The 14,635-nt window shown below is 38.7% G+C and overlaps 1 protein-coding gene across 4 annotated transcripts in view; it reads right to left on the bottom strand.

Moving 5' to 3' along the window:
* Positions 1–3,594: 3,594 nt before the first annotated feature.
* The window catches only part of LOC144087986 (heparan sulfate glucosamine 3-O-sulfotransferase 2-like), a 186,729-nt gene continuing 175,688 nt past the window's right edge, over positions 3,595–14,635 (bottom strand). For all 4 annotated transcript variants that reach the window (XM_077618154.1, XM_077618153.1, XM_077618152.1 and 1 more), the window contains 2 exons: positions 13,912–14,534; positions 3,595–5,287 (listed from right to left, as the gene is read on the bottom strand). In XM_077618154.1, the coding sequence (XP_077474280.1) occupies positions 4,669–5,287; positions 13,912–14,534 (1,242 nt within the window). In that variant the 3' untranslated portion in view covers positions 3,595–4,668. The remainder of the gene's footprint in view (positions 5,288–13,911; positions 14,535–14,635) is intronic.

Genomic DNA, 14,635 nt, shown 5'->3' with positions numbered 1-14,635 from the left:
CGTTTACAATTATTTTTAGTGTGCATACATTATAGTAGAGTAAGGCTTTTTTCTTAAAAAACGACATAGTATAGTAAGGCTTTTTTAATTAAAAACGCCAGAGTATAGTAAGGCTTTTTTTCTTAAAAAACGACATAGTATAGTAAGGCATTTTTTTCTTAAAAACGACATAGTAAGGCTTTTTTCTTAAAAAACGACATAGTATAGTAAGGCTTTCTCACACTTGAAATAATACAATTCTAATTAAACACGTTAAATTATTTTTAGTGTGCATACATTATAGTATAGTAAGGCTTTTTTTCTTAAAAACGACATAGTATAGTAAGGCTTTTTAAATTAAAAAACGACAGTATAGTAAGGCTTTTTTTCTTAAAAAAACGACATAGTATAGTAAGGCTTTTTTTTCTTAAAAACGACACAGTAAGGCTTTTTTTCTTAAAAAATGACATAGTATAGTAAGGCTTTCTCACACTTGAAATAAAATTCTAATTAAACACGTTTACAATTATTTTTAGTGTGCATACATTATAGTATAGTAAGCCTTTTTTCTTTAAAAACGACATAGTATACAAGGCTTTTTTTCTTAAAAAACGACATAGTATTGTAAGGCTTTTTTTCTTAAAAAACGACATAGTATAGTAAGGCTTTTTTTCTTCAAAAAACGACATATTATAGTAAGGCTTTTTCCCCTAAAAAACGACATAGTATAGTAAGGCTTTTTTTTTCTCTTAAAAACGACATAGTAAGGCTTTTTTTCTTTAAAAAGGACATAGTATAGTAAGGCTTTCTCACACTGAAATAATAAAATTCTAATTAAACATGTTTACAATTATTTTTAGTGTGCATACATTATACGTAGTATAGTAAGGCTTTTTTCTTTAAAAAACGACAGAGTATAGTAAGGCTTTTTTTCTTAAAAAACGACATAGTATAGTAAGGCTTTATCACACTGAAATAATAAAATTCTAATTAAACATGTTTACAATTATTTTTAGTGTGCATACATTATACGTAGTATAGTAAGGCTTTTTTTTCTTCTTAAAAACGACATTGTATAGTAAGGCTTTTTTTCTTAAAAAAACGACAGAGTATAGTAAGGCTTTTTTTTCTTTAAAAACGACATAGTATAGTAAGGCTTTCTCACACTTGAAATAATACAATTCTAATTAAACAAGTTTACAATTATTTTTAGTGTGCATACATTATAGTATAGTAAGGCTTTTTTTCTTAAAAACGACATAGTATAGTAAGGCTTTTTTCTTAAAAAACGACATAGTATGGTAAGGCTTTTTTCCCTTAAAAAACGACAGAGTATAGTAAGGCTTTTTTTCTTTAAAAAACGACATAGTATAGTAAGGCTTTTTTTTCTTAACAAAAACAACATAGTATAGTAAGGCTTTTTTCTTACAAAAACGACATAGTATAGTAAGGCTTTTTTTTTAAAAAAAACGACATAGAGTAGTAAGGTTTTTTTTTCTTTAAAAAACGACATAGTATAGTAAGGCCTTTTTCTTTAAAAAACGACATAGTATAGTAAGGCTTTTTTCTTAAAAAACGACCATGTATAATAAGGCTTTTTTCATGAAAAAATGACCATGTATAGTATGGGTCTTTTCTTAAAAAATGACCATGTATAGTAAGGCTTTTTCTTAAAAGATGACCATGTATAGTAAGGCTTTTCTCATGAAAAAATGATCATGTAAAGTCAGTTTTTTTCCTGTTAATAAATGACCATGTATATAGCAAGGCTATGTGTGCCTAGTTTTCTTCCCCGATTATAGGGATGTTGTATCACTTCCAATTATTTATTTTTACGCTGGTTTTGCTCTCCATTTTAACTATATTTTGACCAATATATATATTTTGACTCTTTCAGACAAGTCACCCAAATATTGGAAACCCCTCTCAGTTAGATAGCAAAGTAATTCTGTATCACTACAAACATCAGCCACAATAACAAACAATATTAATACGTTCCTGGCATTGGATCTCATTAGTTTGTCCCTCACTGTGTGGCTTTTTGAGTTCCAATAATTCTACAAGGAAGTCAAGAAACATGAATATGTTAATTCCGAGGTCGACGCTGACAGACAGAATGGTGACACTGGCTGAATTGGATCCATTTTCTCTGGAAAAAGGAAAAGGAGAAGAAAAAAAAGACATAATGGTTATGCTAAACCTGAACAGACGACATGACAAGTTGGGCTATCATCTCATGGCTCGTTCTCCCATTCATTACCAATCGTCTATCGTCTTTGAACTTTGAATATACTGTACGTCTATTAGTCTTGAAATGGCACACAAAGGGGTGACAAACTCAGTCTTGCATTAATAAGCAAATAAACACAAGCTAGGCCTTACGAAGATTTACTCCAAATTGCTGAGCAGGTTTTTATCACTTGTCAAATGGAAAGTATCACGTCACCTTAACTTTGTGAGGCTCGTGTCAAAAAGCCTCCAGAGGGAGAAAAATATAATTAATTTAGGCGAGATAGTCACGTTTGCTGCCGACGGCTCGGTGACACGAAACGGATGACGCGATTGACCTGCCAATCAAAATTTCAAAGGAGAAAAATCACAATGTGAGTTCAAGTCGGGCTATTTTTACATCGTGATGGAAATGTTTCATTGCGTGAAAATCCTACGTCAGGGGCTCAAAATGAATCGCGTACATGTTTCGGTATTGGGAATGAATCTTAAATTGATCGGGAAAAAAGGATTTCTTGATTGGGCGTAGGAATTCTTTCAAGGCATTGAAAAAAACTCAGCGGGCAGGCATTGATTTGCTGCCTGAATCATATTCTCTCGTCAGCTGTGCAAAATCAATACTGCTCTGACTTTGACATTGGACAATAAACCCCGAGAGTTGAGGAACAATCATTTGACAAATACTCCCAAGAATCTGGATTTTGCTGGAAAAGTGTCAAAAACATTGGCTCATTCTGACTACCTAATGATGGAGAAACAAAATTAATGACGACACATTAAGTAAACAAATGAATACCATCCATTTAAACTTTGACAAACCTTATGACAGATATCCAAAGCCAGTTATTCTCGGTCTGAGGCGTCCAAACTTCATCCTGCAGCAAATGATGACATTATCATGCAATATGGCCCGCACAAGAAGCTTAAATTTAGTCGTCATTCTTTCACTAGATATGGCGCTAGTTTCCTTTATAGTGTTTCTTCATTAGCTCAGGAGTCAAAACATGAAACAAGTTGAAATCTTTGGAGGAAATTAAGTAGAATTTCAGTATCTTGTCTTAGATAAATCAACATATGATTTTTTTTACCTTTTTTTGCTGTCACTGGGCGTTTTAGTCCTGGAATATCCTTAAACATTATTTTTTTGCCTGAAGCCTTTAACTCATTGACTGCCATTGACAATTCTATTATAACTGGGAAGTGCGGCATGAACAATCACTGCCAGGCTGCCAAGCAAATTGGATTGGACATATATTATTGCTGTTAGTGGGAGCCATAAGGTGATACTCGCAGATCCAGTAAAAAAAAAAAAAAAAATGAAAACCCAATCTTTTTTTTAACCCGATTCTAATACTTGCAAAACAAACACACTAGTATTGAAGATGATTAATAAAAAAAACTTTTTATTTTATTCGTGTCACTTTAAATGACATTTAGACAAATTGAATAATGGCCCATGTGGCGTTTTTTTGCTCTGATTGAAAGTCGTCATTGGGAATCACCAACAGGAAAATGAGCAGCGAATTCCAAGCGCGTCGGAATGCAATCGGAGCAGATGAATATTAAAGTGGCGAAGCTAGCATGGGCGTCAGGCGCTAATGCGAAGGAGGCCTTGAAGAATTCATACAGCTCTTCCCGCTAATTTATTCATGTCATTTGCAAGTGTGGGGCAGCCACACGCCAGTTGATTTTTTTTTGGTTTTGTTTAAAAAATAAGCGGAACGAATTTTCAGCCATTTGTTTTTTTTCAATTTCTAACTGAGCCATGTTAATATTTGTGATATAAGCATTTTGGGCAATAGCCTATACGACTCAATTAAAATTGTATCGTTATTTATGATAACATTTTGTACGAACACAGGATTGTAAATATAAATATATTTTGACAAAAAATAACTACTCTGATAACACATTTAAACTGATAAATAATTCATAAAATAGCCTTTTCAAACTTATTTTTTTTACTAGTAAGAAAAATGCAACTGAATAATTTATCTTTAATAGTACGATTGTATTAAAGTTAGAATAATTTAAATAAATACGAGAATATGTACTGTTCACGATTTTTCTTTTTAAAGAAAAAATATTTTGTATTAGAAGTACCGGATAAAGTGTTAAGTTTGATGTTCCTGTTCACATCAGTTAGATATTTTCAGTTCATAGTTTGAGATTATATCTTGTCCTTTCTCTTTCATAAATATTTCAGGTCTTTGCATTTGTAGTCAAACATGTCCAACTTCTAGTTTACATGTGACACATTCAATGCGACAGTTCATTACAGTCTATGAAACCATATTATTTTCTTCTCTTAAAGATTTAAGATAAGGGCAATGCGTTTGAAATTGTGCACGACATATTAACTGACGACTGAATCTCTTAAAATACTGTCAGGGTACTTGAAGCAGGTTTCCAAAATTTCCAGGTTTTTCAAGGCAAAGTCAGCCAACTCGAAGTTTCCGTTCAATCCCACTTGAAATCCTGCCCGACCGTTTCAAAGAATTTAACATTAAAGGGTCTATAAAACTCCTGCAGCTGTTCGATGACCTCCCGTTCTATTTGCACGTGGGTCCTGCCTTTGGACTTCCCAAGGCAGCGAGGCTGCCCGCTGCTTTCCGGCTTCTTCAGACACGGGAAGCCCTTGGTCCTGTTGAAGTAAAAGTGCTTATCTGAGATGATCCGCTTGAGTCCCAGGAAGTCCTGAATGCGGCCCATCTCCCCCGCCGGGTCCGTGATGAGCCGCTCGCCGCTCACAAAGTGCATCTGCGATAGGCGGAAGTAGCGCAGCCAGTTCTCCAGGTGCAAAATGTACATACCGATGCGGATGGCGTTCCACGAGGTGTCCACCGTGCCCAGGCTCCTGTTCTTGAAGGCCAGTTCCTCAAAGGTCGGGATGTCGGGCTTCTTCGACAGAGTCTGCGTGTAGTCCGAGATGGCCCGGGTGACTGGGTTGCGCACCACCACGATCAGCTTGATCTGTTGGGACATACTGGAGATGCGGCGCGGTGCCTCCCTGGTGACAAAGTAGCTCGGGGTCTTCTCCAGGGTGATTTGACCGTCCAGTGTTCGTGGCATGAGACCCCTTGAAGGGAGATGACAAAGTATAAAAGTTGTTTAAAGAGACTGCAAATTCCGTTTGATGATTTGATCCTAAAGACAAGAAATCTGTTTGAAGATAAGTGATGAAAACGTGGGTCTAAACGGAGTCCTGCATCTCAGAGTTATAGGCAGGAAACTAGTTTGCTCTTGATTTTCTACGTTTTTTGCTTAGGGATGAAAATCTGTTGGCACTGCTTTCTCATTGTCAGTTGCATTTCCATTGCGTTTCTAAGCACCAATACAATTACCTCAATATACACATTTCTGGGATCCCACAATGCACTTAACAAGATTGTGAGGTTATTTAAAGTACCGAAGAATGGGGAGAAATAGCCACGCAAATGTTGATTTATTAGAGTAAAAATGAGAAATTTGCAGGCAAATAATACAGGCCACGCGAGATGAACAGATCGAGATGTGTGATCAATGTTCAGTGTCGTAAAAAACAAAACGTTCCAATTACAATAAATTATGAATTACGTCAAGCTTATTAGTCTAACTTGAATATATTGTCTGAGAGTCAAATGGTATACTAGATTAAGGCATATTGATCATTTTTAGAAGGATACATTCTCATGCAGACTAAGAGAAACTCTCCAAAAAAACTATGTCTCAAACTATATTTATTTATTTTTACTTTGACTTTGCAAGCTTTTTAAAGGAGTAGGGGCCCCTAAATCTTAATTTGTCATTCACGGGTTGACCTGTCGCTCTTTCGCTCGGAAAGTTCGAGCGCCAACGGTGGACCACAACGAGTAACCGTCGAAGAAATAATGGGTCTACTTCCCGCACGAAAAAGTGTCACGCCATTGTTTTGCCATTTCTTCACAGCCGTTCTTCAGTGTGTGGATGATTAAAGATGACATTTGTTCATTATGAGTGTGGCCAGGCTTCGATTAAAAGCTAACCTTTCAAACTCCAGCCATAGGTTACCTCTAAAGTCTCACAGCTATCGATCCGCTTTGCTTTATTCATCCCGAGTCGTCGGGGGCGCCGGAACCTTGGGGGCCGGAGAGCAAACTTAATCTTTCATGAGAATGCTACTTTTTTTTTCCCCCCTTCGGAAACGAAAACTCCTGGACATTTTTCACAGGTGTGCCTACTTTTGTGGTGACGAATAGAAGCGGAGGATGGGAGGTGTTTGCGGCAAGCTGTCAGAATGCACAAAAATGGACTGACAGTGTGAAAGGTCGCAGATGGTGTCTTTATATAGTGCAACACTGACAGCTAAGAAACACTTCACTATCTTCATTTTGTTGCTTCATATGACTATACAAAAGTAATAAAGTGCAGTACACGGGATTTTGAAAGTAAAATAAAATGCTCTGCTGTCATTTTTAACTTCACTAGGGTCGCGGGGGTGCCGGAGCCTATCCCAGCTGACTTAATAATGAATAATAAAGATACTAAACAAAAATTACTGGTCACATACAGCTAGCTTTTTTCCAACTATGACTTTATCTGAAAGGTCAGAGCACAATTCAGCTAAAGAAATGACGTAACCATCAATTGACCAATCGTCTTGAAAGATCACCCAAAAAATAACCTAAAATATAATATCTAGGATAAAGAGGAAACAAAACTTTAGCGTTTGATCTTCATAAATCTACTCAAGAAAAAGCAAAAAAGTATGGCATGGAAAAGGGACCATATTTTCTCGCATATAAGCCGCGTCCGCGTATAAGCCGCACCCTTAAAATTGCCTTAAAATCGTTGAATTTTAAAATTTCTCTCGTATAAGACGCCCCCTGATTCACAATTTTAATTTTCATGGATTTAATAGGGAGTACAAAAATGTTACCTTGAAGGGAAAATCTTAAGAAAAAATATTGCAAGTGGTATTTCCGAGATACTATTTGAATCGAAAGGATCGTCTGCGTTGGGGTTATTCTGGGATATTATTATACATGTGAGTATTAATCATATGTATGTGTGGAATATTAATCATTATATGTATATGTGATAGATTAATCATTATAAGCAGACGAAAGCTCAGTATAACAAGGACACTTAACCCCTGCAGCTGGCTCCGAGGACATTTAATTGTTTTGAGGACTATTGACCTGACAGATCACCAAGTTCCGGGCCGAGGACTGTTGATCTGAGTTCGCAATGAAGCTCTGTGAAGGACTCTTAAATTGCTTTGACTTGGATTCCGGCAGATGGCGATAATCGAATCAACTTCCGAAAATACTCGCATATTGTTTTAAAATACTGTCGCTCGGTTCACCTTTTATGGAAATTATTATGCTTACTTGTGCAAATTCTTACGCAGTTGTTTTTGGTTTCCGATCTGATATGCAACTGTTGTTGCAGTTGTTTTTTGACCTTAATTGTGTTATTCGGTTAGCTTATGCAATTGTTTGAATAAGATAACCTTAAGTGTTTTGATTATGTGTGACTAAATGGACAGAGGAGGATGCCTTTCTTCAGAATTTTCCGGTGGCGAGGATGAGCCAGGACAGATTGTCACTTGCAAGTTATCGCTAGATTATGTCCACGATGTCTCTCCTTTTATTAAAGTACATCTATTAATAAACCTATCAGTCTGCCGGATTGCACATTCCTAAAGGGTGTTACCGGCACGTAGACATCATTCACAAATAGCCTAATTAACCCGTAGACAACTCTTCCCTCCTGCATTAAAGATTTGTCCCAGTGCAGAGTCAACAAAAACTAAAATCGACAGAAATGCCACACATCCCAAGAAGAACAACATACATTTCAGTAAAAGTCCTTCATCTTTATCTTCTAATTACAGATAGAAAAACCCACCCAGACACACCGAGCTGGCGGAGAATTAAAGTTTAAGTCGGGATGCATTAGCAGTCTCTGCAGTGACATTTTAACGACGGGGAGAAAATGAGCGCGAGTGAGGCGAAGACAATGCGCTCGATTCTGTTAACACAAAGACTGCGTTGCTGCTTGAATGCTGCTCTAATTGCAAACTGTGTACTCACCTGCTTGGCAACTTTAATTAGCTGTAAATAGGTAATAAGATGCTATACAGTTGTACATCCAGCATTTCAATATTTAATAGCTTCCAATAAGTTCGCCATTAGCTGGTGAAGGTTGTTAAAAGAAGCATTATTTTTTTAATTCCGCATTGCATTTAATGAGCAGTGGACTATTTATTACGTCAAAAAGGTATCACGTTTCTCTGACGCCATACTGGACACCTTATTAAAGACCCAAGCTAATGATTTCAAACACAAATTCAACTCGTATTTCGCATCTCATTCAATTTTGCAAGTGTGCTAATGATGTTTTTGAGCCTGAGAGTTCTGGATTTGAAAAATAATCCGACATAGGCCACATTATTCGGATGAATGTTACAATCGAAATTCAGTAAGGTCTTGTGGAGGTGTCTTATCAGCTTCTTCGATACAGAGACACCTGAACCAATACACGTGAAAACGCCCTAGAGCGGAGTAGGGTACAGTGAAAACCTCCAAACATTAACATTCACCTCAATGTGAAACTTCTCACCCTTGATTAGCCTCCAAACTGTGGAAAAAAAATAGTACACGTCTCACTACCACCCAACAATGTTCTCCTTTGGCCAAACTGTCCCAATCCGTGCAGTTTTACATTTAGAAACGTGTTAGTAAAACTCAGCATGGAGGTGCAAACAACAACATACGCCCTTCGGGGGGCTGGGGGGGTCCTTTGCAGGTACTTGGGGTCAAGAACAGAAGACATGGCACCCGCTGCTCCTTCTCTTAATGAGCGCTCACTACTGAAGCGACCTCCGAGAGCAGCCGCCAGCTGTTTCGCGCCGCCATTTATCTGGCTGCTGTAGCGCGCTAGGTCTCGGGTTCACTCTTGCTTCCCTTAGGAAAGGAGATACATCGTTATGCGGGAAGATGACACCCATGTCTTTTAATTCAAAATAGGAAGGAATGTCTCTTATGCTGCGATATGGCCTAGGTGTACGTTTCCACTGCGATAACAATCGATTTTTTTTTTATACTAATAACTAAACAAATTATTTTGACTACGATATTAAGACAATTAGATTTGGTCACGACAGTGTTGGTTAAACAACAAATCCAACGTAACAGTCATTTGGCTATAAGAAGGAAAACAAACATAAAAAAGTCAAATAGTAAAAGGTCATTTTTGACTCACCACCTTGCTAAAAATCGATGAACATGAGCACAAGTGATGAGACTTGAGACAATCAAGACCCAAAAGGGTTTTTGAATGGATAAGCGCACAAATTAAAACAATTAAAAAAGGATTAATCTTAAAAACCAGCTGGTGAAGGACTAATTTATCAGCAATTGATCCAAATCAGACAATCTGAAGCAAAAAAAAGGATTTAAATCGGTCTAATATGCATTCAAATTGAGTAGCCATCAGTTAAAATCTCTATATTACCTTAGTTTTTGTAGAATTGACACGTTTTGTTTGTCATTTCCTGCCAAGCCTCCCATTTTCAAATAAAAAGTGTCTTTAGCGGTGGAATGCAAATCTATTTTACGGCTATTCATCTATATTTGCTGTCATGGCCCTTCCCACAATGTAAACAAACTGGAATTTTTCCATACTAATAATGATGCCTACCAGACAATATCCTTCCCTGCAGCCCCAAAGTCAAAGCTACTAAAACTGAAGACATGTTCTTAAGGGATAAAACTGACTCAAAAAAAAAATTATCGTAAAATACAAGTGAAAACGACTAAGATCCAGACACTTCAAATGGACTGCTCTAAAAACTTTGGAACAATAATTTAAGGGAATCATGCTCCATTTCTCCTGAAATGCTCTGAAAAGCTGACACACCGTGAATGGAGAAAAGCTAAGGCTGAACGCGGAGGGAAAATGTCCTCAACTTGAGTGATTTTCATAAAGTCTCCGTTGCTGCACCTCGTAAAAAAAAAAGGAGCAAAAAGAAAGGCATCTTCCTCTTTTCTCATTCCAATATGACAGATAGACCGTCTAGAACTGCTCCATTATTAAAGTATCACTCTAAAATTAGAGCTGTAAAATCGCTCGGTCATGAATCAAATGCAAAGATTTCCCACTGTGGCGAGTTCGGCTTGGATGAAAAGTGATAAATACGAGTACAAAAAGTAGACTAGTTGTGTAAGTGACAAAAAAAGCTGCCTAACACCCTTGACCTTGAAACGCCAGTTCTCCAACTACTTATTTCATACTTTGAAATAATAATTATTCACGGTTTGCAGTGCTGAGGGAAATGACTGACATTTGCTCCCCTTGAGCAATAAGACACTGAATTGAAGCCATTTTAAGAAACATTAACAGCCATTACGGAAAACGAATCAGCTGTGGCCGGGCTTTGATAGCCTGAATGGCACATTCCGTGACCAGTCTGAACAGAATCATCAAGTAACTTCACAAAAAAGAAAAATGAAACATTTGCAGATAGTGATGGTTCCATTTTGAGAAAGTCTACCAATGAACAGGATGGGAACAATTACATGTAGCCACTTTTATTTGGTCGGTTCTACGTCGGTCCCACATCCCGACTCGTGATTGGTCGAGAATAGTGGCAGACTTGGCGTATTTTCCGCACTATAAGGCGCGACTAAAAGAGTGCCTTATTTATGGATCAATATTGGTTAATCATTGTATAAAATTCCTTTAGCAAACCATCTATAATGTATAACACAACTAATAATCACTACTACTACAGCTCCATCTGGTAGATGTATAACACAATCCCCCACCGCTGCTACTACTACTACCACCACTACCACCATTACCACTACCACCATCACGTCAACTACAACCACAATCACTGCTACTGCTACTACAACTACTGCTACTACTACAACTACTGCTACTACTACAACTACTGCAACTACTGCTACTACTACTGCTACTACTGCAACTACTGCTACTACTACTGCAACTACTGCTACTACTACTGCAACTACTGCTACTACTACAACTACTACTACTACTGCTGCTGCTGCTGCTGCTGCTACTACTACTACTACTATTATTATTACTACTGCAACTACTGCTACTACTGCAACTACTGCAACTTCTGCAACTTCTGCAGCTACTACTACTGCAACTACTGCTGCTACTACTGCAACTACTGCTGCTACTACTGCAACTACTACAACTACTTCTACTACTACAGGGAAGTAACTTGGGAATGCCCCAAAACAGCCTAAAAGGAAAATAGCCCAAATATACAGACCTGTAAGCACCCTCAAATGACAATGAATTGACATAAAACTAACTGATTGCAAACAATGTTCCAAGTCCAAATCACTTAAATTGGCTCAACTTTCAGCACCATTGACATCCCACCGAAACATCCCATACATTTCGACCGGGAGGAGTGAAAGAACGAACGCCTATGGTCACCAATAACTTAACCTTTTTGGCCCAAAGTGAATTTGATCTACCGTCATATGTAACTAAACGACAACAATTAGAAGAATGGCCAACATGTACAATTTAGCAGACCAATCATTCATTAAAGTCTGTTGTAGCCTGTTTGCTTTAAGCACAGAACAGCAAAGTGTACAAGCATGTCTATGCTAGGCATTCTCCACCCTAAAAAGATCAAACCACGACTCGGAGACTTGAAAGGGCATCTCTCAAGTCTATTGATTTCACCGGATCAGACACTTCCTTTGGGGGGGGGATTCAAAGTTGCATGAGGCTGGACCACGGCAACAAATACTGGATCCGTGTTAATTGGCTCGTGGGGGAGGCTTTCGACTGGGGATGCGTCAGAAAAAGCTTGACGAGGACAGGAAGCGAGACGCTTCTCGGTCAAGCCGGGAAAAAGTACACCTTACGCTGTGATATGGCATCATTAAGAGAGGAGATGGCAAAGGTTGAAGCCGGAGTAATCAAAGAAATGGTGCGCTCGTTCGATTTTAATTGGAGTGAATGGCATGCGAGTGGAGTTAATTGTATCGGAATGGATTGTCCAGTCAATTGGAATGCGTCCTCTAAGTAAAGTGTTTTTCCATCGTCATCGGTGTGAATCAGATCCAAATTGGAGTCAACTGCATTGGGATTGGCGCCAATTAGGATTTTATAATACTGTATAGTCTGTGATTGATATGAATCGTAGTGTATTGCTTTTCCTATTAGATTGGATTGTATCAATCGTAGATCGTGATTGCAATTCATCGTATTGTGATTCATAGGAATCGTAGTGGAACGGGAAAGAACCGTAAAAATCCATGGGTGACATGTTTGGTAATTGATTGTGGGCGTCGGTCATCAAACGGGGAAGGCTACAAGGGTTTGAAATTAAAGTGTCAATTAAAGTGGATTTGAGTAAAGATGACGCTGTCAAAACAAGCGCTACTTGGCCACGATTCACTTTGACTCTTGATGGATATTTTTTTTTGTTTTTTTGCATCGACATCACCACGCCGGCTTTCAACACTTGACTTATTCACGTTTTGATGCAGTGCGTTTTCCACAAGACTGGCCGACCGACGCGTACGTTCGCCATCACCTAACATAATCAAACATGACACGCGGGATGTTTGAGCACCGTCGTTTGTAGTCAGCGCACTCGTGTTCACTTGACGGCCTTCATTTGGACTCGTACGCATGCTCACCAAGTCATGTCGTGTCCGCCCGTGACGGCGTTGGATAGTACTTGGGGGGTCAAAAAATTCTATTTCAGTTTTTTTCATTTAAATAAAATGGACATTTTATTCGCATTGTATTCATTTCTAAATGTGAATAGAATAGAATACAACACATAAAATGCAATGATTCATGCATCTTTTTAGGACCAAAAATAGTCACTTGTTATAAAGGGTTAAAAGTCTAAAGCAAGGGTGTCAGACTCGGATTGGTTCGTGGGCCGCGTTAACGTCAACTCGATTTCACGTGGGCCGGACCATTTTAGATATAATATTTATATATATATTTTTTATAAATGGATTAAAAGAACTGGATTAAAAGCCCTGATTATTCAGTTTTATATAGATCTAAAACAATGTTTATTTTAGCTTTTTTAATATATTTTTAGATTTTACAAAATGATTTTTGAACTAAAAACAGAAAAAATGGATTAAAAATTACAATTATTGATTTAAAAGTGGGAAAATCAGGAAATGTAATATACATCTATACTCTTAATTCACTAATTTGATCCTAAAACAGAAAGTCGGCACTCATGATTTACTTTCCCGGGCCACACAAAATGATGCGGCGGGCCAGATTTGGCCCCCGGGCCGCCACTTTGACACAGGTGGTCTAAAGTGTTAACTTTTGCATGGCTGTCCACTGTCTCTTTTTATGTCTATAAAAAAAAGTTTATATGACTTTTCACTTTTATTTTAAGTAACATTCATATTAGTGTCCTGCATTATTTCGTAGCTCATTAATTTCTTCATTTTTATTTTCACCTCAATAACACAAACTAGGCAATTTGGTTTCAACCTTTACCCTTGAAATTGAAGGCTTTCTAATATCTTCCACTATTTTAAAAACTAAAGTCTTTCCATTCAGGGGAAAAAGTAACACTTGTTTACTCCCCCTCCACCTTTCATAACTCAGAATTATTGCTTTTAAAAAGCACTCTCCAATGCGAATGAAAGATAACAAAAATGAACAATTAAAAGGCGGAAAAACCTGTCCTTTGCTCACCTGTACCAGCCCAGTCCCCGATGGTAGTTGCGGTCGAAAAAATGCGGCTCGGTCCCGAGCGCGCGCACATCCGGATGGATCCGAATGAACTCCAGCACCGCCCTGGTTCCTCCTTTCTTCACTCCCACTATTAAGACACCGGGGAGTTTTTTCATCCCGTACCTTTGCGGGGAAGTGGAATTCTTCAACCAGCGAGACGACGGCGAAGGTGGAGGCGAAGGAGAGGCGCGGAGACGGCGCAGTCGCAGCCGCAGCCGAGCGCAGTGCTCCGACTGGGCGAGAAGTTTCTTCCCGGCGGCGTTGGGGCTCGGCGGGCATCCGCCGCGCTCGTCCGTCCGTCCCGAGAGGACGCCGGTTCGGCCGAAGATGATGCTGTAGCACAGGTAGGTGCACGACAGCGAGACGGTCAACATGAAAGCGGATGAGAGAAACCGCTGTGCCATGTCTCCATGGGGGCTCAAGGTTCTGCATGGCGTTCCGATGGACTCGTCCTCCGACAGCTCCTCTTCATCATCATCACCACCACTGTCCTCCTCCTCCTCCTCTTCTTCTTCCTCCTCCCCGTCCTCGTCTGTGCAGCAAAAAAAGGTACTCGCTAGACTCCACTGGAGTGGTGTGACGTCCTAAAAAAAAAGAACGGGAAGCTCCAAGTGAGTCAAAGTCCACCTTTCTTCTCCACCGTGGCTATAAAAGTGCGTCTTTGAGGGATGTTCGTCCACATATA

This window comes from Stigmatopora argus, chromosome 14 (assembly GCF_051989625.1).
Source record: "Stigmatopora argus isolate UIUO_Sarg chromosome 14, RoL_Sarg_1.0, whole genome shotgun sequence".
NCBI lineage: Eukaryota > Metazoa > Chordata > Actinopteri > Syngnathiformes > Syngnathidae > Stigmatopora > Stigmatopora argus.
The sequence above is the reverse complement of the archived record's forward strand: the minus strand, read 5'-3'. Positions and strand labels throughout refer to the sequence as shown.